Source organism: Lissotriton vulgaris, chromosome 7 (assembly GCF_964263255.1).
Source record: "Lissotriton vulgaris chromosome 7, aLisVul1.2, whole genome shotgun sequence".
Classification (NCBI taxonomy): domain Eukaryota; kingdom Metazoa; phylum Chordata; class Amphibia; order Caudata; family Salamandridae; genus Lissotriton; species Lissotriton vulgaris.
Genome location: NC_141695.1, coordinates 1,205,939,910 through 1,205,965,078, shown reverse-complemented (window position 1 = coordinate 1,205,965,078; position 25,169 = coordinate 1,205,939,910). Strand labels below are relative to the sequence as shown.

The window sequence follows — 25,169 nt, the reverse complement described above, 5'->3', positions numbered from 1 at the left end:
CCTGCTGGATTCCAACTGGCGCCCCTTACCATCCTGCACCCTTACGACCAGTCCTCCCATCTATCTGGCTGACCAGTCACCATTTATGGTGGCTGTCGACACACCCACAACCAGGATAGCATCATTCTGGAGCAAAGAAGCGGAAACAACTAAAACAAAGTAACTGGTCATTTCCATCTATGCATCCAACATATGGAACGACATTCACGTATCAATCAGGCCTCCTCCAAAGCTACTCCACTTTTGGAAGGAGCTGAAGACACAACTCTTTAAAGGACATTGCATCCTGATGCAGGAACAGCCCATACATCAGCTGTCTCTGAAATGACTTATTGGCTGTTCCTCGCCTTTGATCCTTTACAGCACTTGCTGCCTTGGGCTAGGTTCACACTATACAAATACCACATCAAAGTCACATTGCTCAGCATTTGTTACATCCTGCCCTTCGGTTCTGCCGTCTCACGCCTCTCCTCCCGCTTTAAGGCCCTCGCTAATATCTTGTTTATAAACCTCATCTGCATGGATCAAATACTGCCATGTCCACCACTCCACTTACTTTTCCACAGCCTCTTCTCGGTCCGCAATGGCCTGTTTGACAATATTATCCTGGTCTGAGTTCTGTGCCAGGACCCTCTGTCGCTCCAGCTCCTCACGCAACGTGGAGATCTCCAAGTGCTGCATTGTGATCTGTGAGAAAAGACAGATAATGTCTGAGTAGCAACAAGGCAGAGAGACATCCTCATTGTAGAGTTTCAATAATCGCAAGAGCTTCCTGCTCGTGGACAGAGAGTTAACAGCAACAAGATGGCCTCCAAGTCAGATGCACCCCATGTCAAAGAGGCATAAGGGCATCACAAACACCACACTGGGTGGCAGGTCTTGATCTGTTCTGCTGGATGAGGTCCATGTGTCCTATGTTTTACCACAGGTTAGTAAAGCCTCTGTTTCTGTGTCTGGATCTGTCCCTGGCTGGGGAGGTCCATATAACCCTGGATCTCTCCATGGCTGATGTTCCTGGTTCCGCCCAGGGTTGGTAATATTAATGCATGTTTGCTGTTGTGTCGGGTCTGGTCCCTCATTGGTGAGGTATTTGTGTCCCTAGGGGCTATTTTCAAACTCAGAGGCTGGAAAAGTAAGGGGATTGTACTGAAACCGTAGCAATTCTTTGGCACTATGAGTAAAGCGGCAAGGCAAGGGATGGGACGGTGCGTTGTCCATTCGTTTCTCTTTAGACCTCGCCCACATCCCTACGCGTACCTTTTTCCAAGGGCAGTGGGATCCCCTGATTTGTTACTTCAAATAAGTACTGTGTCCCTTCCCTCCTTGCTGAATCCAGCAACTTAAGACTAGATTTTGGCAAACAACAGGTTGATTTTGGAAATAGAAAGGGGTCCTTTTCAAAGGGCTTCAGTCTATCAAAGAAAGGCCCAAAAACCTATCCATTTGATTGCATATTGATACTATTTCATTTATTTCTTTTGGGGCATAGGACAAGGTGTTTCAAGTGCACCCATTGGCTGTAGCTGCAGGGAGGCAGTTCACAAGAGTGTCTAGCAGCATGGCAGTGGGTGGGAGTTGTAGAGTCACATCTTGCATGAAATGGGATACAAAGGCCCTAGGTACATTTTAGCGGATAGGCAGGATAGGACGGGCCATTCCGCCACTCTGGCATTTTCCTCATGGACTGTAACAATCTGCGAATATTTCACCACAGGACAAACACCAAAGTACCCTAGATGCTTGTGTTTGCCCCGCTGTGATATTGCCAACCCTTTCCCTCTCAACCCACACTTCCTTTTTATTTTTTTGTGGGTGTCCTACCGCATGTTCCCACATTTTGTTTTTTCTTTACTGGGTGTGCCACCATTCCTCCACTTCTCCTTGCCCCCTGCTGTGGCATTTCGCCACCGGCATCTGCCCTCTGTTTAATAGCGCTGTGCAGAGCAGACGCAAAATGTCTGTGGGTGCAAAGGACAGCACGAAGGCCGCATACTGGCTGTAAGCTATGGGGCAGTTTTCAGAGGATGGGCAGCCATGGTCCAACAATTATACCCACATGACCCCATTGTAGTTTCTGCTCCCTGCAGCGTGGTATTTTAAAAAAACAATTGCCAGGGCTGGTTTGGGTCTTGAGGCCAGCCCTGTACAAGGTTTGGACTGGAAGTCTTGAGGTCCTTCAAAGTAGAATAATGCAGGGCATGAGAAGATGTCTGCCCCATCCTTGTTGGAACCGGGTAGTGTGTATCTGTCGCAGAACTAGCCCAACGAGTTGCGGGGGCGGTCTCTCATGCTGCAAGGTTTTGGGTACGATTTTAGGTTTTAACAGAAGCTTTAAGGTCTGGGGAGCAAAATGTTGAAAGTCTGCAGTGAAAAAACAACACAAATGGAACAAGTGACATTTCCAGAGGGTTTGATTTCTAACCCGAGGCTTGTGTGAAACAGACAGGCCTTCGAGTGGGATCAGGTGATGGGTGCCACGAGCCGAGACCAATTGTGAGCTTGAGAGATCTCTGTATATTTCAATTCTGTTTGAATTCAGTCTAATTTTACCAGACTTGCCAAACGTTCTCATTTTAAATATCTTGGAAATGCGTTCATTGACTTGACGATGTGTTCAATTGTCATTTGGTCAATTGGTCGTTCCGGAGAATTCCAGAAGACCTGTTCTGATCTCCATCCAACAACAAAAGGGAACTCTGGGCTCATGGATCCAGTGTTTTGAGCAGGATTATTTTCAAATCCAATTGCATCACCAGATCTAAGAGGATTAGGGATGCTCTATAGCCATCGACTAGGGCCAAGTCTGATCAGATGTTTATTAAAATTGTTTCATGGGGTTTTACAATACAAATGTTGACTGGCAATCTCAGAGGCTCTTATGTAATTTCAATCGAGTTGATAACAGAAATTACTAACCCAATCGCAATTACGAGATTTGTGGAAGTCTGCGACTCTTGTACCGTAAGGTAGAGCCTCTGGATGAAATATCAGGAGGAAATAAGGAATACACAGGGGATCAGGAGTAGAATTACAGATCCTCCCAGTAATGCCTAATTTATCATGGAAACCACAGGATCTTACTCGTAATCCCCAATTACCCCTCCCGGAGACCCAGAAGCCGCTCAGCATCAGTAACTCTGGGGGCAGAGGTACCAGGGGTCAGTAGGTGAATCTCCTACTGAGGCCCTGAGAAGCAAGTTTCCTTTCTGGAGATCCTGCAGTCTCTTCACCACAATTCTAAGCAAAGTCTTGGCCAAAATTGTCAAGTGTGAGACTGGTCTCAAATTACTGTGGTCTTTCAGAGGGATTTTAAAGTTTTAAGGGGGGTTGTCACAATAAGACAGAAGGAGAAGCAGAAAATAATAAATACCAGCAAGAATATACCATGAGACAGCTGTTGGTGTGTGTCAAGGGATGGGAAAAGAGCCAACCAGAGAAAAGAGGAATGATGAAGAACGTAATGAAAATATAAGAGGGAGGCAAATGGAGCGAGAGCGTGAGACTACGAAAGAGAGGAAAGGAGAATGCAAAGAAGATGAGAAAGACAGAAGGAAAAAGACAACAGAAGGGAATGAAGTCTGTAAGGAATTAATCAAAAATAGAAAGAAGGAAAGAAAAATGGGAAGGAGAAAAAGGAAGAATGAAGGAAGAAAGTTTTCTTTGGGGAAACAATTCCTGGAAACCTATGGGTCGGCATTGCACGCTTCGCTCCCTCACTCAGTGGCAGCTGTATAGTTGAAAGTGGGTGGTATTTTATTTTTCAGGCTACTCCCTTTCTCTTCATTGTTGAGCCGAGCAAGGTATACTTTCCAGCTCATGTGCAGGACGAAAAGCTGGTAAAACTGGTACAGTAAACATAGTGATCACAGGCAGCAATGTATTTACTCAAAGACAGCTCAGTGACGCCTCTTTTTCTCAAAGCTTTGTAATTTTATGAAAGAAAAAGGCTAGTTTATGGCACTTGTCCACCAGATTTTCAAGTACATGTGTAAGAAGGCTAACATCCCTACTTCCCCACCAGATTTAGAAACCTCCTCAACCCAATACATTGATTCTTTGATCCTAAAATTAGAATACCTGCATTTTTGTCTTTGTAAAGCCCTTTCCACACCTTAACACCCTCTAATATCTCCTTGAAGTTCTTTATGGTCAGCTCGCAGCAGGGTCAGTTGTAACTTTTTTTCTACTTTCTCTTATCATGAACAAAGTGTCATGTGTCAACTGCTTGTTCGCATTTCAATCGTGTGATCTGGCCCTTAATGTTGCCTTGGTTTATTCTAATAATTGGGGAGATGCACGTAAGCTCAACGCCGTCCACTTTACTGTTTGGGATGGGTGTATATGTCTCAAGCCATTTGGGGGGCGGCTATAGTGTCTTGGCTCCAGTAGCTTTTTTTAGAATTTCACTGTTAAGCGATGTGTTCTATACAGAAACGGTGACCCGATGAAGATCCAGAATTGACTGTGCTAGTCGATATGCCACTGTTGTATGCAGCAGCGGCCCGTGCAGGTAAGAGCGGTGGGGCCGTCGGGGAGGGGGGATTTCGACAGACGATGAAGAGGGAAAAATATTATTTATTTAATTTTCCCTCGTGGTCGTCTGTTGAATCCCCCCATCCTGACCCCACCGCCACACCGGCATGGGCTGCTGCTGGTTGTATGTCAGACAAACATCTATCATTTGTACCTTCCTGTGTGTACGTTTCTTAATGTACTATGAAAATGTTCGGTCAGCAAGCTGCAATCATAGGGCTATGACTACATCGGCCCATGAGTAACATCTCCCAGTCAGTTTCCTTACTTTATAAGCCCATAATAGAGCTTAAAAGTCAACACCAAACTTTGGACAAGTAAGAGGGGGATATGGGCAGCAGAGCAATCTACAGTATATTTGGAATGCTAATTTAATGCCTATTCACCTCCCGGCACTCAACAGTATAATCATCTAAAACTTCTAGGTTGATAGCTTGAACCTCTATTTCAGCTGGCCCTAAAATACGAAAAAGTTCCTTTTTAATGGTTTAGTAAAGTTCATTCAAATGTTTCTCTGAAGATCTGACATTACACAGCACTTCTTTTGGGAGTCCTTCAATGTCTGTTATGTCCAACTAACATGTTTTGAGAGGATATTGCCTCAGGGGCAGTAAAGTGGTGACTCACAAGACTCACACTTCCCATCTTGCTGCCATATTTCACAGGACATGGTGTGCTCTTTCACATTGCATATACCTAGTTCTGTATTTGTCTGGTTAGATGCTCAGACCCTGGTTCTCGCTCTAATTCTGCCACTATTGGGTAAGATCACGACAATCCTCGTTTTCGTCTGTAGTACATTGAGCTTACCTGGTCCATCAGACGGTATATCTCCTCTTCTTTCTCCCTCAGGAAGTCCTGTTCTCGCTGGGTAAGGTAGAGCTGTCTTCTAGAGTGCTCAGTGAGTGAGCGGTCACTGCTCACATCTAATGTACCATTGCTAGAAGCCTAAGGAAGAACAAAGAAGGTGAGACACATCTGAGGAAGCGGCTATGGTGCACGAAAGACTGACCATGCATCTGCTGCCTGAGCACCTCTGGGGATCGAAGTGCCATCGCCTACCAAGATATTTACATAAAATCCTTCCAGCAGGGTGCACTATCCAAGACTATGGAGCTGAGCCTCATAACTCAACACACCCCTTGGCTCCAAATGGGTTTGCTGCACTGTAGATTTTTCCAGATTGTTGCCGTTAATGTGTCAAAACAAGCACCCATGGAGAGACGCACCAACAGTTTCATTGGGGCACGGGAATATTTAAATGGTCAGCAAGTCACTTACAATTGGAGTTCTGTTTCACTCGTGTTTCAGAGTCAGTGGGTCGCCTAGACATGAGCGGAGCCTGGGATTAGGCCACAAAATGGAGACAGGGCCTCGGTGCCCCAAACCAGATGCCAACCAATGAGTCCGGAAGGTCACTGGCTCTGCAACTCTGTACTCCTTGACTGAGACCGTTCCACTTAGTGGGAACAGGTTTCATAGTACACCCAAATTGCCCTGGGGCGGGTGAAAGGCCCGGTTTCCCTGTGCTAGTATCCCTAGTTCATCCCATAGGTGAGGGTACTTAGATCCCTACTGTGAGCTCTCTACCAAACTCACTGTGGTCTGTGGCTCTTGCTGTCTGCTTTTCTCTTTGGGATCTTCTTTATTATGGGGAGTGGCTGCCTCTGATTCAGGTTCCTCCGTGACCGCCATTGCCGCGTCTTCCTCGCTTCCATTCATCTGAAACACACAAAGACAGATAGTTAGAGTGTACTAAACCTGAAGATGCCAGGATCAACTCTACAAAACAACTGGCGATGGACAGGAAACAAGACTCTGTCTTACCCACCCTTGATGCCACCAGTGCTGCCTGGCACAGCCGGCTGCCCCCGCCTCACCTTTGGTACCTCCTGTGGCTCCACCGCAAGATCCACGCTCTGCTCGATTTCCGACTGGATGGAGGTGACAGACGAGTTGATGTCATGAAGGTGCAACTCCTCGCTCAAGTCCTTCAGCCTCAGCTGGAGCCTGCGATTGGCTGCCCGGGCCTCCTCCAGCTCCCGCTGCGTCTCCTGGAGCTGCAGGGAGGGCGAGAGACCAGGGGGAGGCGATATCAGCATCAACTCACCACAGGGCTGAATAACTGGTCAACACACAGAGATGAAACACCAGCTCACTATGAATTACGCACAGGATAGAAGGGCGTGGAGGCGGGGACCTTAAACCACAAAACTGACTGCTAAATATGTTTTAAAGGTCACCAAACAGTGATGGGGCCGAGTAAGAAGATATTTAACCATTTTCTCAGTTTCAAACAGAATTTGAGTGCACCCCCACTCACCAGTAATCAACATTTGCAGTTTAGAACTGCACTGGCTGCCCATGCTATTGACTGGTCTAATACCCCTCAGGCTATGATGATGGAGTCCAGAGTGCCTCAGGACGCCCTAATAAGGAGGGCATACTCAGTGGGGTACAGAAGTCTAGTTAACAACACACCGGAATCCCAGTGTGAGCTTGGGGGTAGGTGGGGGAGGCCACACTGGATCCGTGGAGGATATACATTGGCAAGCTGCACTAAGATACCCAAGAGAGAGGGCACCCAAGTAGATCTGAGGCTAATTCATAGAATCATTTTCCATTGACATGCCATAATAGAAGCGGGCTGCTCAAGATGGACCAGGGCGCAAGCGCGACATATCCGAAGTATGGGGTTGGAAGGTGATACGTTCTTCCTCACAGTATTTGGGCTTCAGCTGAAATTCGTTCTTGAAAGAAGTGGGGAGAAGTTTTGGGCAGCACGGTCGCACTAATGACACAATTTGTAATTCTAGGTGTACTAGGTGTGGACAACCTGTTCAGGCTAAAATTGATGCTTTGCTCCAATGGCCTAATGGCAGCAAACAGGGATATCAAGGGAGTGGGGAAGACCATCCCGACCGACCACATATAGATGGTGCAGTGGTGAGGATCGCAGCACACAGCCTGAGAAGATCCCTTAGCAACTTTCAAGAGAAATACGAAGCTTGATTAGAACATGGGCTAGATGATTTGCGAGAGGTCTCACGGAAATGCACAAGAACACTTAAATTAACTAATTTGCTTAAAATTAATGTGGTATAGGTGTGGGTGAATTAACTCTGGCGACCAGGCTCGTGAACTTATAGGGCGATATACTTTCCTCCCAAACAGAAGGGGCTGAAATGTTCTCTCTTTAAAGCTATTGGAATGTGTGGTCGAGCTTATTCCCAGATTGATGAAAAATCAAGAAAATGTTATTTACATAAAATATACTGGCAATGGCATATGATCCTGAGACTAAAAATGCAAATGTCTGAAGAGCAATTTTATTTTAAAGCAGTTAAGAAGAAATAAGCTGGAAATGAGCAAATGGAAAAAAAACGTGAAACCCAAAATTGTTTATTCAACATCATTAGGGGCAAATCTACATTGTTTGTAGTCAGTTGTACAAGTCATAGAAAATATTGTTCTTTTATGTCAGTCCTATTTGATAGGCGGTGCTTTTGTTTAAGTGGTTAAGAATTTCCGTTTTAAATTTACTTTATGGAAAGCTAGAGCGATTGACCTCGACGCTGGGGAACCAAGTTCGAGTCTTGGCAACGACTCACTCAACGTCCTGTGATTCTGGGCAAATCTCTCCCCGTGCCTACAAAAAAGAATGTGTCCATCTGTAACGAAACGGGTGCTCATGTAAAGCGCTCTGTCTGATACCTGATATCTTCAGGTAATGTTCGCGCCCTATAAAACTCTACATAACAAGCAGGTCTCGCTGGAAGCAGAGACGTTTTGTGTGAATGGAATGCAGAGCTAACAAAGAGAAGGTATTGAAAGGAATGTCTCAGTGTTTTGTTTGTACTTCTAGGAAGAGGAATTGCGCTCTAACAAAGAAAGATGCTCGAATGAGGCGTCTGTGTCTTGTTTACACCTCAGAAGGAATGCAATGGGGGGGGGGGGGGTGTAAATGTCAGCTGAAAATGGATGAAGTTGTGAATGGTCAACAGTTACAATAAGGCTTTAACTGCGTCACCTGCAAATTATGGAGACCTTAGGGGTGTGATGTACAAAGAGATAGGTCACAAATAGTGGTTGCAAATTGAACACCAGGTTTTTGCCATCCGCCTTTTATTTTGCAAAGCGACCCATCGCAGGCGGATCGCAGGTGGTTGCGGAAAGACCTGCCTAATGAATATTAATTAGGCTGGCTGCTATGATTGGCTACTGACACAGGAATGGTGGCCTGCAAGGAACAGCAGATCTCCATCCCTGTGTTTACATTCCCAAACGGGTTTTTTTTTTTTAGAGTAGCCCATGGTCCTCACACGGAAACACTTCAGGTTTTTGACCCTCCCCCCGCTCCCCGATGTCACCTGACACCATTCACAAAGGGACACCTTCCCCTTTGGAAATCAGCTGGTGTCTCCGTTGAGATGTCATTGCACTGCAATTATGCAAATAGGAGGAGGATCCCACCCCTTTCATGACCATTCCCAATTGGGATTCTGCATCGGTTGCTAAACCCATTTTGCAAGTCTGGAAGATCTTTACAACTCGCAACATAGGTTTAATACAACCTAAAAGCTATTTTGCAGTGGCAAACCCCTGTTATTTTCTCAATTTCAAAATGATATTATGCATCTGACCCTTAGACACTGTTGTTTCCTACGAAAAAGCCCTCAACCTACTGATATAGGCTCATATATCAAGACACTGCCTCTCTGCTTATCAAAAGCAGGACATTTGACCAAAATGTCATAATCCTTATCACTATAGGAACCTAGAAACATTGTCTTACTCCATAAGCACACTCTGAGCACAGATGCAACAACGATAGGCCGCCCCCCCCCCCACACATAAAACCTGCATAACCTTGAGGATAACATGTGGCTTTTCATCTGTCCTGAAACTACAGTGGCCTAGAAGCAACCGAGTGGGCAAGTCTTTTACGGAGCTTCGGTTGTGTCAAGAAGGCCTTCCTCAAAAAGGAAGTTCCCTCTCTCCTCTCTGACGCTTATATAGATTTCTGTCGTGACCACCAGCCTCTTCAGCAAAGGTTGTTCTTCTCGGAGTCTTTGTCCCTCGATTTTCTTTTTCGTTTCTACCCCTGCATGTCAATTACCTGCAGGTGTAGGTTTTTGTTAGCTACTGTGCCTCCTGGTGAGTGTCACTCAATCCTCTTGAACGTCTCTCCTTCTTCGCCCCCCCAGCCTGTCTCTTACTCACAGGTCTAGGTCTTTCTCTAGGTGCTGTATCCTCTGGAAGGTGTCACTCCCTACCCTCGACGGTCTTCTTCTCCTCCCCAGCCTTTCCCTCACCTGTAGGTCTTGCAGCTTGTCCTTCCGCCTCCTCAGCAGGGGGTCTCTTCTGGAATCTGTCCCTGGCCCCCCTGGAAAACTTCAATTTCCTCCCAAGTGTGTTCTAAGTAGTACTATTACTTTTCCTTTATCTTTACTGTTCAACATTGTGTTTAGCTTCACTTTTACTTATTTATTTATTTGGGAGATTTATTAAGCGCTCAAATACCCATGGGTGTCTCTGCGCTAAGAACGACTCACAACCCAAAAATGTAATCGCCCTGATAAAGCCAGATCTTCATCACAAAACACATGCCGGAATTCTGGTTCTTATTTCACATATGAACTACTCAATTACACGATGTCGCACCTTTCAACTCTAAATATAACTTTGTGGAGGAACACATCTGAATTATTCAATAAAATTTGAAGCAACTTTTTTTATATTTAATGGTATTACTGATCATCATTACTCTACCTTGGAGAACTCCTGTAAATTGAATCTATGGTCTTTGAAAGCCTGGTGTGGTGGGCCCATTGACTAATGCATCCTCTGTAGGGATGTGTGTTTAACTGCATGGTCACAGGTTCAAATCCAGATGAATCCACTCAGCCCTTCATCGATAAAATAAGTACCGTTGAGTAGCATGATAATGGACATCCACCATCTCCACCTGTGCAGCGAACATGTGTTCTACAAATGCCTGTTATGCTATGCAGTTCCTTCCTGCGGTACTGCCTCTTCATAGGTCTGTTCTTTTAGAAGGTGTTCTAGGCCCCTGGTCTACTTTCCCCACTTCCATTCCGCAACAGCCTCTTACCTGCAGGTCCTTCTCGTCTCGCTGCCTCCTCAGGTGGAGGCTGTTCTCTTGGAAGGAGTTCGCCATGCCGTGGCTGCTCTCGCTCTCTTCCCGCAGTACTCGGATCTGGTACTCCAGGTCTTGTCGCCGTTCCTGCAGCATGGTGTTCTGTCGGACACAATGATTGAGAACCTCAGTGGGGGCAACAAGGCAATGGAGCAATCACTTTGCAAGATCCCCCCCGTAACATTACAAGAAGACTGTCTTCTCGTTGCCTCTATGCGCGAGACAGCCGACTCGCTCCAAGCATTGCCAAATGGGAATCCTTTGGGACAGTGCGGCTCGAAGGACAAGCAGTCTAGACACTCCCTGGGGGACAAATGGCTTGAGGCCTTATTTAGAGATTGGAAAATGGGACACTCCATCACCAACTTGACGGCTATACTGTCCACTGTATTACTAGTGCAACAGGTCATTACACTCTTGTAATATGATTGACAGGATATAGACTATGTCTGCCACAGAATATCCCATCCACCAAACATTAAATATGGCCCCTAGAATTTTCATAAATGTGAGAGATTAAAGACTAAGAGACTTAGTGACAGTGAATGCATTAATGGGTTTGTGCACAGAGGAGGCCACCCATGATCCACCCTCCCTGATACTCAAGCAGGAAGAGATCTCCTCTAAAGTTACCACTGAACTTCATTTCATCAGGAATACAACTTTCCACCTGGACTTCCATTTAATAGCATATTGCATTCTGGGAGTTTTATTGCTGGTTCACGTCAAAAAGACGGTCCTGAAATGAAAACAATCATCTGAAAACCTATAAATAATAATCCACATTTGTAAAGCGCGAACAATCACCCGGAAGGGACTCTAGGCGCTGGGGGCCGTTGAGAAGATTAAGCAAGTTATTACCCAGAGTCACATGGTGCTGGGCCTATCTGCCGCCGGTGGAACCGTGATCCCCACATTCCGGAGTCAGTCGCCCTAGCAGCGGCGCCACACCTCTTCCTCTATGGAGGGTGAATGCAAAAGTGGGGGGGGCGGAAGAGTCATGAATGGCAAATTCATGAGTGACAGAGTAAACAACAGTCGGCCTATGCAATATTATTTACAAACTCTGCCCCCCTCCCCAAATAATGGCAATTACGAAAACATGATGGTAAAGTGTTTCTAGCTTACTTAACTGGTCGCAGACTACTTTTTAAGTTAATTTCTGAGGTTATGGCACTTGCGGTACATATCTATGTCAAATAGCATGTATCAGGACACAAGGCTGGTAAAATATCTTGCGGATGACGGGATTGCTGGAGAAATTTATGTTAATAGTCTGAAAATAAGAATTAATCATCATAAAATAGCTCAGCAGGTTAATGCACCTGCAGCAGAGCATACGGTGTAAGTGTATGTCACAGATTTTTATTTTATACAGGATTCCTTTTGTTGCAGATATCCTTGTGTTATCTGTCGTTTGCAAGTTACAATCTCGGTAAAATAGCTCCATTAGTTATACACAGTCCCGAGACACCTTATTGAATCTAAGGCTGGAATATTGCTTTATGCCTGTCCGAACATGACATTTCGTGCATCGAGGGTCAGATTTGTTCAACCCCACTGCCCATTGAGCAATACTGTCCCGAGCCTACTAGAGACGGAGGCACAGGGGAAAAACCCTTGTTGTTCTGGGAGCCCCAAGAAGAAGAAGGGACTAGATTATAAACTTGTGTCCAATGAGGTAGTTCCGTGACTCAGTGCATCTGCTGCAGCGATCCATAGAAGTTGCAAGTGGAAATCTTCAAGTACTTGAAACAATAACCCCGTGACTCTAAGGACCCAATCTTCCCTGCCCCTTCAATCCTTTGTCGCCCTCTACCTGGAAGAAATGCTCTTCTTTTAGGTCAAGCCTGGGCAGCGCATGCGCTGCTCTGCTCCATGCTGAACTGGAGTATGGAATAGAAGCCCCACCTATTCTCCGCCCATATTTGTAATTGGCTTGTGTCATTGTCCTTCGTAAATGCTGCCTTCTGATTCTTTATTAGGCTTGTTAGTCCCTCCTTTGTACCACCTTATCTTCATTTGTAACCTCCCATGAGGACTGGCCCTTTTACTTCGGTTGTTACACAGTATGTCTTTTTTCATCTGTAAGCACTATTTTCTTTAATGAGTTTCTCCTACTGCAGGCACGACATGCTTTCCCCCAACATGCAGCACCCCATGCGTGCTTTCACTTTCCGAGCAGTCGGGACAATGGCGGCCCCTTCTTTGAATAGGTCTCCCATTTACAAGAGTTTGAGCTATTGCCATTGTAAATGACAATGCCTGTCATTTATGTGTTAATTAGCAAAAGAGAAAAATAAAAGGCATTGTCATTTACAATGCCAATAGCTTAAACTCTTGCAAATGCGAGACCTATTACATTGCAAATGCCATGTATATATGTCTTTATTTTCAATAAAAATTACTGAAATAAAAAATATATGCACACATGATTACGCTGCTGTAGAGAGAGCGTGCATTAAGTCGAAGCCCCTCTTTCTCCGGGTAGGAATCTCCACTAGGGGGCGAAAGACGTCTCTGAGGAGAACACGTTTTCATTCCTCCTCAGCGAGAAACGGCGGGTCCTTGAACTTGCCGGGCCTGTTTTCTTTGGGTGTCGCTGCCTGTAATTAAGAAGGCGACGCCAATAACAATGTCACCTCACCTTCCCTCTCGACTTCTATGACTATCCCCCCGGCAACGCGTCACAGGCTGCTGATTGCGACAGGGCAAAGGGGCGTGGGGGGTTATTAAGATTCCTCTTTCGATACAGTTGCTTCCGTAGCTGGTGATATTAAATATTATTATTCTTTATATCTATGCAGCATGCGATAGTCTGCTTCTAAGAAATGCGGTGTGTGCATGCATACGCGTGCATGCATGTATGTATGCACATAGCACAAGGCGGTAGGCCTCTGCTACAGAGCCCTGCTTGTATAATCGACTGTGACCTATTTCAGTTCTGTCAAGCTTGCTAGTTACTTTTCTGCTGCAATATGTATATCTACATTCTAAACTTTTCATTAGGAAGCATTTATGAGTATATTATGTGTTCTAGACTAGGCGTGGCCTATGAACTTTATACATTAAATATAACTCAAAACTGTGTCTAAATTACTTTTTAATGTTTAATATTTTCAAATATTCTGCATTTTCTCACCCCTGCGAGTAGGAAAATGTTTTGGACTCTGACTCTGGAAACTTGTGTTCAGGAAATGACAACCTTTTGTTTTGGAGAAATAAGGCCAGTTTATTTATCACAAATGAGCTGTCCATATTTGAATGGAACAAGATTGTTCTTTCAAAAATGACAAGCTAATCCTTTAGGGGGAAATGAATGCACTTTCAACATGTATTACAAGCAGATTTGTTGGTCTAATCCAATATCTCTGGATATTTAAGAGGTTAAGACAGAACATCTCCCCTTACGGTAGGATCCAATTTATTTCTTAATCCTACTCATTGACTATGCCAGTTGCTATTGTATGTAACTATTAAAGCTAAGAGAGTGCAACTGGTGTCACTGTCTCTCGCTCTCTACATTGTGATAAAATTGTTAGTGATCAGACTAAGCTGAGTATATGATATTGATGATGCTATTGGGACCACGGCGTAACGTAGCCCCTGCCACATAGGGAGGGTACCTAGCCTTTTAAGGACCCTTCAGGTGGAACATTCTGTCCAAGGCCAATTAATTTCTGTGAGATATGGGAGATTCAGGGGCCCCTCTTCACATACTGCGGTGAGGTCATCACTGTACATTATGCCACAGGGTGTAAAATAGCCCCTGCAGCGCTGAAGGGGGCTCAGAGGCTAAAGTGAAGAAAGGATGCAGTATATCTTGAAATCCTTTATTTGAGATAAATTCCCAATAATACAGTGAAACAGGTAAGCGCCAGGAACACAGCTCACAGCCCAAGGCTCAGCTACCAACTGACCCCAAGGACTAGAATCCTAATGACCTAACATACATTCTAAAGCTCGCTCAGTCACGAGTCTTAAAGGTGCAAATGTAAACATATAACTCTATGTGAACGGAGGTAAATTACGATATAACAGAGGCCCCACTTTCTGATAAAAGCCAGCCAAAATCTGTGAGATATGGAAGACTCAAGGGCCCCACCTCATTTTCCGAGGGGGGTCATTTTGCATTACGTCACTGTTTTAGGGATCATTTCCCTTGGGCCAGAGGCTCGAATCGCTGCAACTTCATTACTGTCAGGAAAGTTTCTTCTGGAGTTTTTTTGCTACGCTAGGTCGGAAAAATGCGGCCGACTGATTAAGGCCCATCACTTTCAAAGTTCACCAGCCGCCAGTGTGCCCATGGCTGCAGAAACTACTCACTTCAGAGGTATGTGGTTGTTGGTGTTTGGAGCATGTGCTATTGTTTAATTTTCCGATATGCTGTCATCTGTCTGCATGAGTAGCAGGCCTTTCTTGTGGGTCAGGTTTGGTCAACTGCCCATATTGATGATTATGTATTTGGTGGGGGATTCCCCAAACATTTAACTTGTAAGCACTATAGTAGAATCCTGATGTATAACTGAAAGGGAGTGCACATTATCATTTGTAATAGCTGTAAAGTCATTATTGTTTATTTATGCAAAACTGCTGATACACTCAGATAGATTCATCAAAGATTTGCGTCGCCCTTACGCCACACAAGATAACGTGAAGCTGATGCAAAACCTAGATGAGATTTACCAAGTTACGCAAGGCCAACTTGCGTGACCCTGCGGTGCTTGGAAATCTGGTGTAACGCAAGGCGACGGAAGTCGCTCCCTTGCGTTACTCTGCCCCGCGGAGGAGTTACATGGGTGGAGCATAGATGTTGCCACGCATCCACCCATGGATTTTGGCACATTGCCAGATTTACCATGAGTGATAGACCTGGTCACTATTCAACGCCTTATTAGCGGGGGCGTAACAAGGAAAAATATTTTTAGTTCCAATCGTTTTTGATGCTTTCTGAATTCTGCAGCACACATACAAAGAGGAAAAAGCCTCAGAGGATTGTTTTTTGTGTGTAGGAAGGTGTCCCTTCCTACACAAAACAATCCCTAGATGGCACTAGGCAGCCAAAAGTGTGCTAGCACAAGCAGAGGGCAGGAATCCGAAAATATATGGTGCATTCCTGCCCTCTCCCTTAGCCGCACAGCAGCGATGCAAGGTGTCTTACAGCATTCCTTTGCATGAAAAAATCATAAATATGGCCCATAGTGGCTACTTTGACAGGCCAAATTTTCAAATTCAGCTGGTGAATAGTTGAAATCTTCGAAGACAGTTCATTAGGCTAACTGCTACAGAGACCCGGGCAGTAACATGAGTGTGTGGGCTAGCGCAGATCATTTTGTGAGCCTGAATCTATGTGACAACGCTTCCAGGAGCGAATACATCTAAGGCCACATGTATGACCATTTTTAGCAGTCCCAAACGGAAATTCGGGCTAAAAACAGTTGTAGCATGTATCAACCCTATTTTGTGAGTCGGTAACCTGTTACCGACTCACAAAATAGGGTTTGCAAGTTACTATTAGAAAGGTGCGTGCGAAGGACGCCCCTTCTTAATAGTGAGTCGCAGGGGGATGTACGATTCTTTTGCGAACAGAATGCTGTCGCAAAACAATTGTAGTTTACCACCTACTTCAAGTAGGTGGTAAACCACTCACAAACATGAAGGGGTCACTAGGGGACCCCTTCCCCTTTGTGACTGGCAGCAAAAACGTATTTTAAGAACAGGTAGTGGTCCCACAGACCACTGCCTACTCTTAAAAAGTATATGCAATGCAATAGGTCTCGCATTTATCGGAGTTCGAGCTATTGGCATTGTAAATGACAATGGCTTTTATATGTTTTGGTTTTTAAAACATAAATAAAAGGCATTGGGATTTACAATGCTAATAGCATAAACTCTCGCAGATGCAAGACCCATTGCATTCCAAATGCTTGAAGGCATCGCTGAGTTGCCCCACCTCCAATGGCCCTTGAAGAGCTCCCCGTTTCCTACGAGTTAAATAAATAAGCCGATGGTCATAACTGCACACAAGAGACACTCCTGCCCTCCTGCAATAAGAGAGTAACTCATAAAAAAAATAGTGCTTACAGACTAAAGAAGATGTACTGTGTAACAACCGAAGTAAAAGGGGTGGTCTTCATGGAAGGTTACAAATGAAGGCAAGGCGGTACCAAAGAGGGACTATCAAGCCAGTTAACGTAGCAGAAACCAACATTTACGAAGGACAATGACACAAGCCAATGACAAATATGGGCGGAGAGTGAGCGGGGCTTAAAATACATACTCCAATACTCCAATACAGCATGGCGCGCAGAGCAGCGCATGCGCTGCCCTGGCTCGACCTTAAATAAATGAAACAAAAAAGTTTCATATTTGTTTTTGAAACGCATCCCGTTTTCCTTTATAGAAAAAAGTTGCTTTATTTAAAAAGTGAACACAGACATGAGGGTCTGCTGTCCCCAGCAGGCCACCACCCCTGTGTTATTGACCATTCCCAATGGGGCGCAAATTGCGACCTGCCTCATGAATCTTGATGAGGGAGGTCATTTGCTACCCTTTGAAAATCGCTAAATGTGTCTGATCCACATTAGTACATTTCCTTTTGCTAGAATTCACAAATTGCGAGACGCAAAAGGTAACGGTTGCACATGCGGCTCTTAACTCAGAATTTCTCAGATTTAGTGCAAGACCTGCATGCCGCACTGTTTTAGAACAAGGAGCAGTGGTTGCATCTGACTGTTTCTGAGCGGTGCTTCCTGCAGCTGCACTAAATCAGAAGAATTTAGTGTATAATGTATGTGCTCTTGAGTGTAGTTGCACAAAACAGGCCCACGGCAGTGCCCTGCGCAAGCGCACACGTTCCAGATAACGGCCTTTTGAGGTCAACTGAGAGTCGCTGGTTGTAATCGAGGTGATATGGCTATAGGCTAATGCACCTGTTTCAAAGATCTGTCTATAAGGTATTGCAGGGTCTTTTGCTATTTCCCAGGTGGGGAAGCAACACTATTGACACAGTAGTCATAGCACCCAGCTAATGCTAATGGCTGCACCCACCTCAGCCTGAAGGCTCTGCAGGCGCGACGCGAACTCCGAGCCACTGAGGGTCTTCATCCTGTTCTCCTCTCGGAGGGCGTGGAGGTCCGCCAGCAGCTTCTGCTCCGCCTGGGCCGCCTGTGGAGGGACGGCAAGGGGAGGGGTGAGCAGGTGCAGTATGGAAGGGTTGTGTGGGTTAGATGTTCGGCAGGAAAGATAGGGAAGGGTGTGGTAACATGGGTAAGGAAGGAGTGTGGGAAGAGGGTGGACGGAGGAGCGGGAAGGTGTGAAGAGAGTGCGGTAACAAGTAGTAGGAAGGGCCGTAGATTAAGGGTGGGCGGTAGAGAAGGAGTAAATGGGCGAAAGGGGAATGGGGAGACAGATAAGAGCAGAGAAAGTGAGAGAGGTAATAAACACATACAATATGCATAGTTATCATGCATTGTAAAGATCCCTTTACATTCCTGTAAAATGTTATTGAACTTTTAGGGATTTCAACTTTTCATTTTGGTATAGAAGTATAGGCCTGTGCCACATCAACAAAATTTAGCACTGGTGCAAAAAACACATGACAAAGCTGTTAGCCGCACTTATGCTGCACGTGCAATACGCAGTGGAAGAAATAGAGTTGCCCCAGTTTTTAGCTTAGGCCCCAGGGCACGAGTCAGGGATACACGCGGTTGGACGGCGTCCACCCACTTTTTTCACAGGGTGAACGCCGTACACCCTGCCAAGAATTTTGGCCCCACTGAATAATATGCTGAACTCGTCCCTATGTAATTTCCAAACACCGGGACACTTTCAGCAGAGCCTGCTTTCCATCTGCAAAAAGCAACAACGTGCAGGCGAGGAGGGCTTTCTTATTTTAGACTCCTTTTGGGACCATACCAAATGCCGAATTTGAGGGGTCATCAGGCCTCCTTTTGTTCGAGTATCCTTGCCGGGAGCAGTCAGGAGCCTCACACCTGATGCAAATGAAATGAAGCGGAGGGGAGGGGAAACAAAGGCTCCCACTGTGAGAAGTTGGCCCGATATGCAGTGTTCACTATTCTAGCGACCACTATGCATCGGTCCAAACGACCCTTATGGTGATTGGTTGTAAGTCAACCTTAGACCAGCTATCCTAGTAGTGTGGATACGAGCAGTCTTCGGGCTAAACTCTAGAGGGCGTGTTAAGCCAGCTGTTATACCATCACATACCCCTTGAACACCAAGTGAGAGGACACTACACAAGTGTTATGAAAATGAACAGTGTATTTATTAGAATCACAACAGCCCTGTACTCTTTATGAGGACAGGGTACTAAGCACAGAAAAAAACTCTTAGGAAAATACTTCAAGTGCACAATTAATACAAGTGCCCGAGGGCACGGAAAGTTTAGTGGTCTCGGGCGGACCCGATAAGGCAAGTCGGAAGCGAGGGACTCGGGACCCTTAAGTAAGGAGGCTATGCGGGCACCGAAATGCCGAGGTTACCTAGCCACAAGGGGCTGCGGCTGCACAAGTCTTACAGGCGTCGGGGGTCTTCGCTGACGAGCCAGGAGCCGGAAGGAAGGAGTTGCTGGCCGGCGACCAGTGTAGAATAGTTCGTAGAGATCCAAGCCTGGATCAGAGATAGATGACACCTGAAAGCAGAGGGGACCAAGTTCGTACTACTAGCCAGTAGTCAGAGGGTACCAGGAAGGCACCGGATGATCGTCGCCTCGACCAGGTGAGTGGGCGACGCTAGGCTCTGCAGTCTCACGGACCAGGAGGCGTTGTCGGCGACCAGGATGGAGGTGCGAGCTGTCCCACGAAGGTTGATGCTGTCGGCGTCGCTGGGCCCAGGATTGGGGCAACAAGCCTTGGCAGATTTCAGGGCCACGTGGTGGGCCTAAAATGGCGTCTTGAGTGGACCAGGAGGGTCCGGGGTGCTCCTCTCGTAAAAAGGAGCAAAGGCTAGTCTGGAGCAACCAGACCAGCAACGTTGGTTGTCGTTCGTCGTCAAAGAGTCACAAGCCAGCAGCTAGTGATCGGACAACGTGCTGAACAGCAAAGCAGAAGGGCCCCACGCAGATCGTGGAGATGCTGGGAGGCTGCACTTCGGAGCTGGAGCTGCGCAGGGTCGGGGCTTCTCGGACCCCAGAGCACTCACCAGAGGATTCCTTCGGTGGTTGTGCTGGTTAAGAAAGCGTGCAGGTTTTGATGATGGCCGGTCCCTCGAGGTCTCGTCGCACCCACAGATCTCAGCTGAGCTGACGATGTGGGTAGAGGTCAGAGGTGCCAGGGAAGCCGGTTCTCGTCGAGCTGGGTCGTCGGATTCCTGAGGAAGGACTTGCAGCAAACCGCAGAGTTCTTAGATGGTGCCTGCGGATGCAGGGTGACTACTCCTTAGCCACAAGGGAGAAATCTTGAGAAGAGTCTCGAAGTCCTTTCGTAGAAAGTATTCTTGATTCAAAGATGATCTAATTTGGAAGGGTCCCCGCTCCGGTCTTTATCCTAAAGAAAGGGGTGGGTACATGACTAGGTCCTGCCCTAGGGGTGGGACCAGGAAGGGGGGTAGTTACACCCCTCTCCTCCTGCTGGACTTTCCCCAGGTCAGGGGCTGCGCGCCCCTGGAACTGGTTCTAGCCGGCAGATGCGTAGTGAGCACCGGGGTGCCACTCCGCAGTCACCTTCCTGTAAAGCCCTGCCTACCCAGGATACACAAAACCCTGTCTGGGATGGTGCGAACACCGCCCCGGACAGGAAACCCTTTGTCCAAGCTCTCCTCGCTGGAAGGACTCCCAGCAGCAGGAGGTCAGACTCGTGTCTGTGGTGGCAGCGTCCATTTTGTGGAGCTGAGGCTTCAGTTAACTTTAACCGGGGTTCACAGTTACGTCCATGTCGTGTCCCTCTAGAAGGGCGGAATGCTAACCTCGTCGCCAGCATTGGTGAGGGGGCAGCATCCCGATTCGTATGACACCTTACTCGACATGTCTTGATAACGCGATACCGAAGTTACCGATATGGTACGCGTTATCATGGAACAGCCATTGGGTCTTGGTTCCGCAAGCTGCAACCGGGCTCGGCTCGTGCCAGAGCCCAATTCACACGGTTCCACGCACTCTGCCTTGAGGATTGTCAAGGCCTGCCATAGGAGTGACTGATAGGAAATCGGGTGTCCATTTTAAGGTTAGATATAGGGATACTATACCTACAGCAACGGGCGAGTACGCCACGTTGCCCCAGCTGTCGTGCAGCCAGTTGTGTCAGATTTAGATGGCCATCCAGGGGTGGCATAATACATGCTTCAGCCCCTGGTAGGCCCTGGGTACACCGATGCCCTGAGTTACAGAGTCTGACAGGGTGGCCCAGTTCCAATTGGGTAATGCACCTAAGGTACACACATCAATTTAGCGAGAGAACAGCTAGGCTGTGGGTCTGATTGGCAGGCCCACAGCCCGAGAAAGTCTCAAACCAGTGAAACAAAAGCAAAAAGTCTGGGTGATCATAGGATTGCAGACCCTACTCTCCTACACCCACCTTGTTAGCACTTCACACAAACTTAAGAGAGGCAGCTTTTCACTTTGTTCGGTCTCTGTTTAGGAGATATGCATGCACTGTAAGAATGTCAGATGCGTTGGTCTTTCCTAGTATTCACACAAAGCAAATTGCATTTATATAGTGCTTACTACACCTGAGGAGGCGTTGAAATAATTTAAGTACCACTATTTTTTCTTGTATAACCCTACTCATCCCAATGCAGGGTGTCACAGTGCTTTACATCAACACGTGCATATTACATGTACAATAAATTATATAAGTTTGTAAATTAATTTACAGGATGTGTTACATAAAACTGGAGGATTGCAAGGTGTAGATGTCACATATCATCTTCCATCTGTGCTATTATCCTCGCTATGCGCTCACACGTACACATGGTGGACCTGCTAAACATAAATGTGAGGGCTTTAGATCTGATGTCACGTCTTGGGATGCCACTTCCTGTAAAGTCATGGCTTGTGATGCCTCTTTCTATGATGTCAATTCCTGTGTCATGCACCGTGATGTTGCGCACCATGGTGTCACTTGCAAGCTGCCCAACTAGGTTAGTCCCCCCCACTTCTAGGATCAAAATGTGGAACCACATGCAAGAGATATATAACTCATAAATCATATTAAGTGTCATAAAGGGTACACAAAAAGAATGCCTGATCCTCGGATAATTCTTTTTAGCATGCTGATTTGCACAATGTTTGCAATTTAATGTAACTTATGTGAAACAAGTCAATTGGAGATGAATTATTTTATCACTGCATACTGTGTAAATTTAACAGATAGACTTCTGTATACTTTTCCTAAATTTTCTGATGTGGTTCAAATGCCATGTCACACCAGTATTAATATTAGGGAAAATGGATTTGTCTTTTCATTTGGACTACCAGTGCAACATTTTGGAGATAAATCCCTTACGTTGTTTTTGTTTCCTGGTTATATACAAGAGCACTGCACATTTAATTGGTCCACATACACAAGAAAAGGTGTGTTAAATCAGCCTGGTCGCAAATGGACAGCAGATGTGCCTGAACAGTGACGCCACTGGGTCTGAGGGAACCAGCATTCCTCTTTGTGCAAAAATCTCAACCAGATTGTATTATTAGATGGATGCCGCGGTTTCACCTTAATTCATCCCTGAAGCTAAATGCGGTCCCCAAACAAGCCTGAGTCTTCTAAACACTTCCAGCACTGATAGGATAGCGTCCTATGAAATGCACACTCTCATTGGCCAACTTAAGCCATGTGGCCCGCCATCCGCCAGATTTGTCGACACGTGCGCAAAGTTAGTCTATATTATGAATGAAGGGTGTAACCTGCTGAGAGGACAGACTGGTTCTCCCAGCTATTCAATCAGCCTTGCACAAGAGGGCGTCACTCTTGTGATGTCACAGGGAGATAACTTACAAAAGGCAAAAATGTACTCTGACAAGGGGATGATATTTATTGGACCAATAATGATAATAAACATATATTTCAAAAAATGCCCTCTTTAAAATATCAGATAAGTCCATACAAAGGAGAGTAATTTAATTTATCTATTTATCTATTTATCTTCACTAAGACGGTTTGTAAAGTGCTACTCATCACCTAGGTCACACATTACATTTAGCGCTCTAGAGTTAAAATGAAGACACACTTTATAAATAGATCAAAAATCTTACTTTCATGCAAAAAAAAAAGTTTGATCTGCTAAGTGAAACCTACACTTTTAGCAGCAGCAGGCTTCTACTGTGGCCTCCCAGAGTGGTCTAATGAACAACTACAAGGCTAACATTCTGTATTCATGACAAAAGAGAGGCACTCATGAACGCCAGGTTACTGGAGTAGTATTGTTGAATTTTAAAATAAATTACTCTCTGGTAGATATAGAAGGTTTTAAATATTCCAAAGTTATGGACGTAGAATTTTTTTTAGTAAGGGCATAACGTGATTTGCAGACAGAGCTTATATTTAAAATGGATAGATTTTGATAGTGAGATCCTCTAAATTAGATGTTGTTTGGAAATGTAATTGTTCTTTTTAATTTCCCCACTTTCTTTCATTAGCAGTTGAATCTCCCTGCATGTGCACTGGTTTAAAAATATTTTTTATCACTAATTAATTATACAGAATTGATAAAACATGTTTAAAAATATATATTGATTGTCTATAAAATTTCTCTATCCATACTTTGTAAAGATCTACATTTAATGGTAATTAAGTAAAGCATATTCAGCAAGTTACACGGTATTCAACAGAACACAAAAAGGAAACTATGTTAAACCACTGTGAAAAATCAATCACAGATGATATTTTCTAACACTATCAAAGATTAGATAAGTATATACAGATACCATTACAAAATTCCACGCTTGCAGCACTGTGGTATAATCCCAAAACTAAGATAGATACACCAAACTTTTCTCCGGAAACTATGGCATCCAAGGGCATTTTACAATTCAAAGATCTTTTGGATGATAATAATTCTCCTTTACCTTTCTCTAGTTTAGCTCATACTTACAATCTTCCAGCACTAGACTTCTACAGGTTTTTTTTTAAGTTAATAGTCAAACTATCAACACTTAGCAAACCAAACCTTCCTTCTTTACCTGGTCGCCAATTAAGTTGGCTTAGATCTGGTAACATCTCTTTTAAAATATATAGGATACTCTCTAGTCCTCCCCCCATCCCAACAGTCTTTCCTTGCCATTAAATGGGCTAATCATTTTGACAAAGAAACAATTGGACACATCTCAGTCGAAGGATGGCAGAACATTAACAAAATGGCCTTGAGGGACAAAATTGCACCATCTATTTTTCAGACGAAATTCTTTGCTATGCACCTTCTACACTAGACACCTGCTACGCTTCATAAACTCAAGCTTTGTGAGGATGGAAATTGTTGGAACTGTGGAGACGAGACTGTTCCCACCAACATATGTTTTATGAATGCCGACTTCTAAAATCCTACTGGGACAAATCCAGTCCCAAATGTTGACAATTTTCCAATTCTCAATAGTTTTAGATTGCCCTACAGTAATATTAGGACCAAGAGCATCCACATCTTGGATTACCTTAAGCTGTAATGATATGGCTCTTCTAGACCTACTCCTCTCAGTAGCTGTGATGGTTATTTTATCGGAATGGAAATCTTTCATACACATTTCATTTCATACTTTGTGGGCGTGGGACTCATTTTTAAGAAATGCCCATAATTCACACTCAAAAAGAAGGTCCTTTCCTCAGATATCCTCTACTATCTGGCAATCCTTAGACAAATTTGCTTAATTACATGCATAATGTAAACATTATAGTCTATACACTTGCCTTTATTTTTACTCTACTTATGGCACTTAGCTGTGCACCCCCCATCCCCTTCCTCTTTTGCCCTTTCATTACATCTATTGTTTGAGCGACAAGGTCAGGTGCTACACCATTCTACATTCCTTGCTATCTTTAGACATGTTCCTAGATTTTCTCTTGTCTTACTTCAATTCGCTCTATTATAAGGAATTATTAGAGGCACACAACCCTATACCTTATTGTTTTATGGGGGTTCTTTATTTATTTTTCTGTGCAACTTATGTATGTCTTCCATGTTTTCCTCATTATGTTGTTCCTTGGTAAGATGATGTATTATTACACATATTTTATTCTATGCACTGTAATACCATGAATTATTTTGTACTATGACTACATCTTGTTTGATGCATCTTTGTACTGTACTTTGGTTATGTAAATACCAATAAACTTATTGAACACTAAAACACTGTGAAAAATGTATGAAATGCACAAATTTCAAAGACTGGGAACATTTTAAATATATAATACAAACACATGGAAAATAATATTTTGAGGATTCGTTTATTTCAGGAACTTGTAGAAGTAGAGATGATAACTATTTTCATATACATATTCAGTCTTCTGCACATTTTAAAGCTGTCTTCCCC

The 25,169-nt window shown here is 44.9% G+C and overlaps 1 protein-coding gene across 4 annotated transcripts in view; it reads right to left on the bottom strand.

The window, feature by feature from the left end:
* The window catches only part of BICDL2 (BICD family like cargo adaptor 2), a 123,588-nt gene that overhangs the window by 34,593 nt on the left and 63,826 nt on the right, over positions 1-25,169 (bottom strand). For 2 of the 4 annotated variants that reach the window (XM_086931722.1, XM_086931723.1), the window contains 6 exons: positions 17,744-17,860; positions 10,649-10,795; positions 6,414-6,593; positions 6,133-6,255; positions 5,344-5,481; positions 557-687 (listed from right to left, as the gene is read on the bottom strand). In XM_086931722.1, coding sequence (XP_086787848.1) covers positions 557-687; positions 5,344-5,481; positions 6,133-6,255; positions 6,414-6,593; positions 10,649-10,795; positions 17,744-17,860 — 836 coding nt within the window. The remainder of the gene's footprint in view (positions 1-556; positions 688-5,343; positions 5,482-6,132; positions 6,256-6,413; positions 6,594-10,648; positions 10,796-17,743; positions 17,861-25,169) is intronic. The other 2 variants (XM_086931724.1, XM_086931725.1) reach the window with 1 other exon arrangement.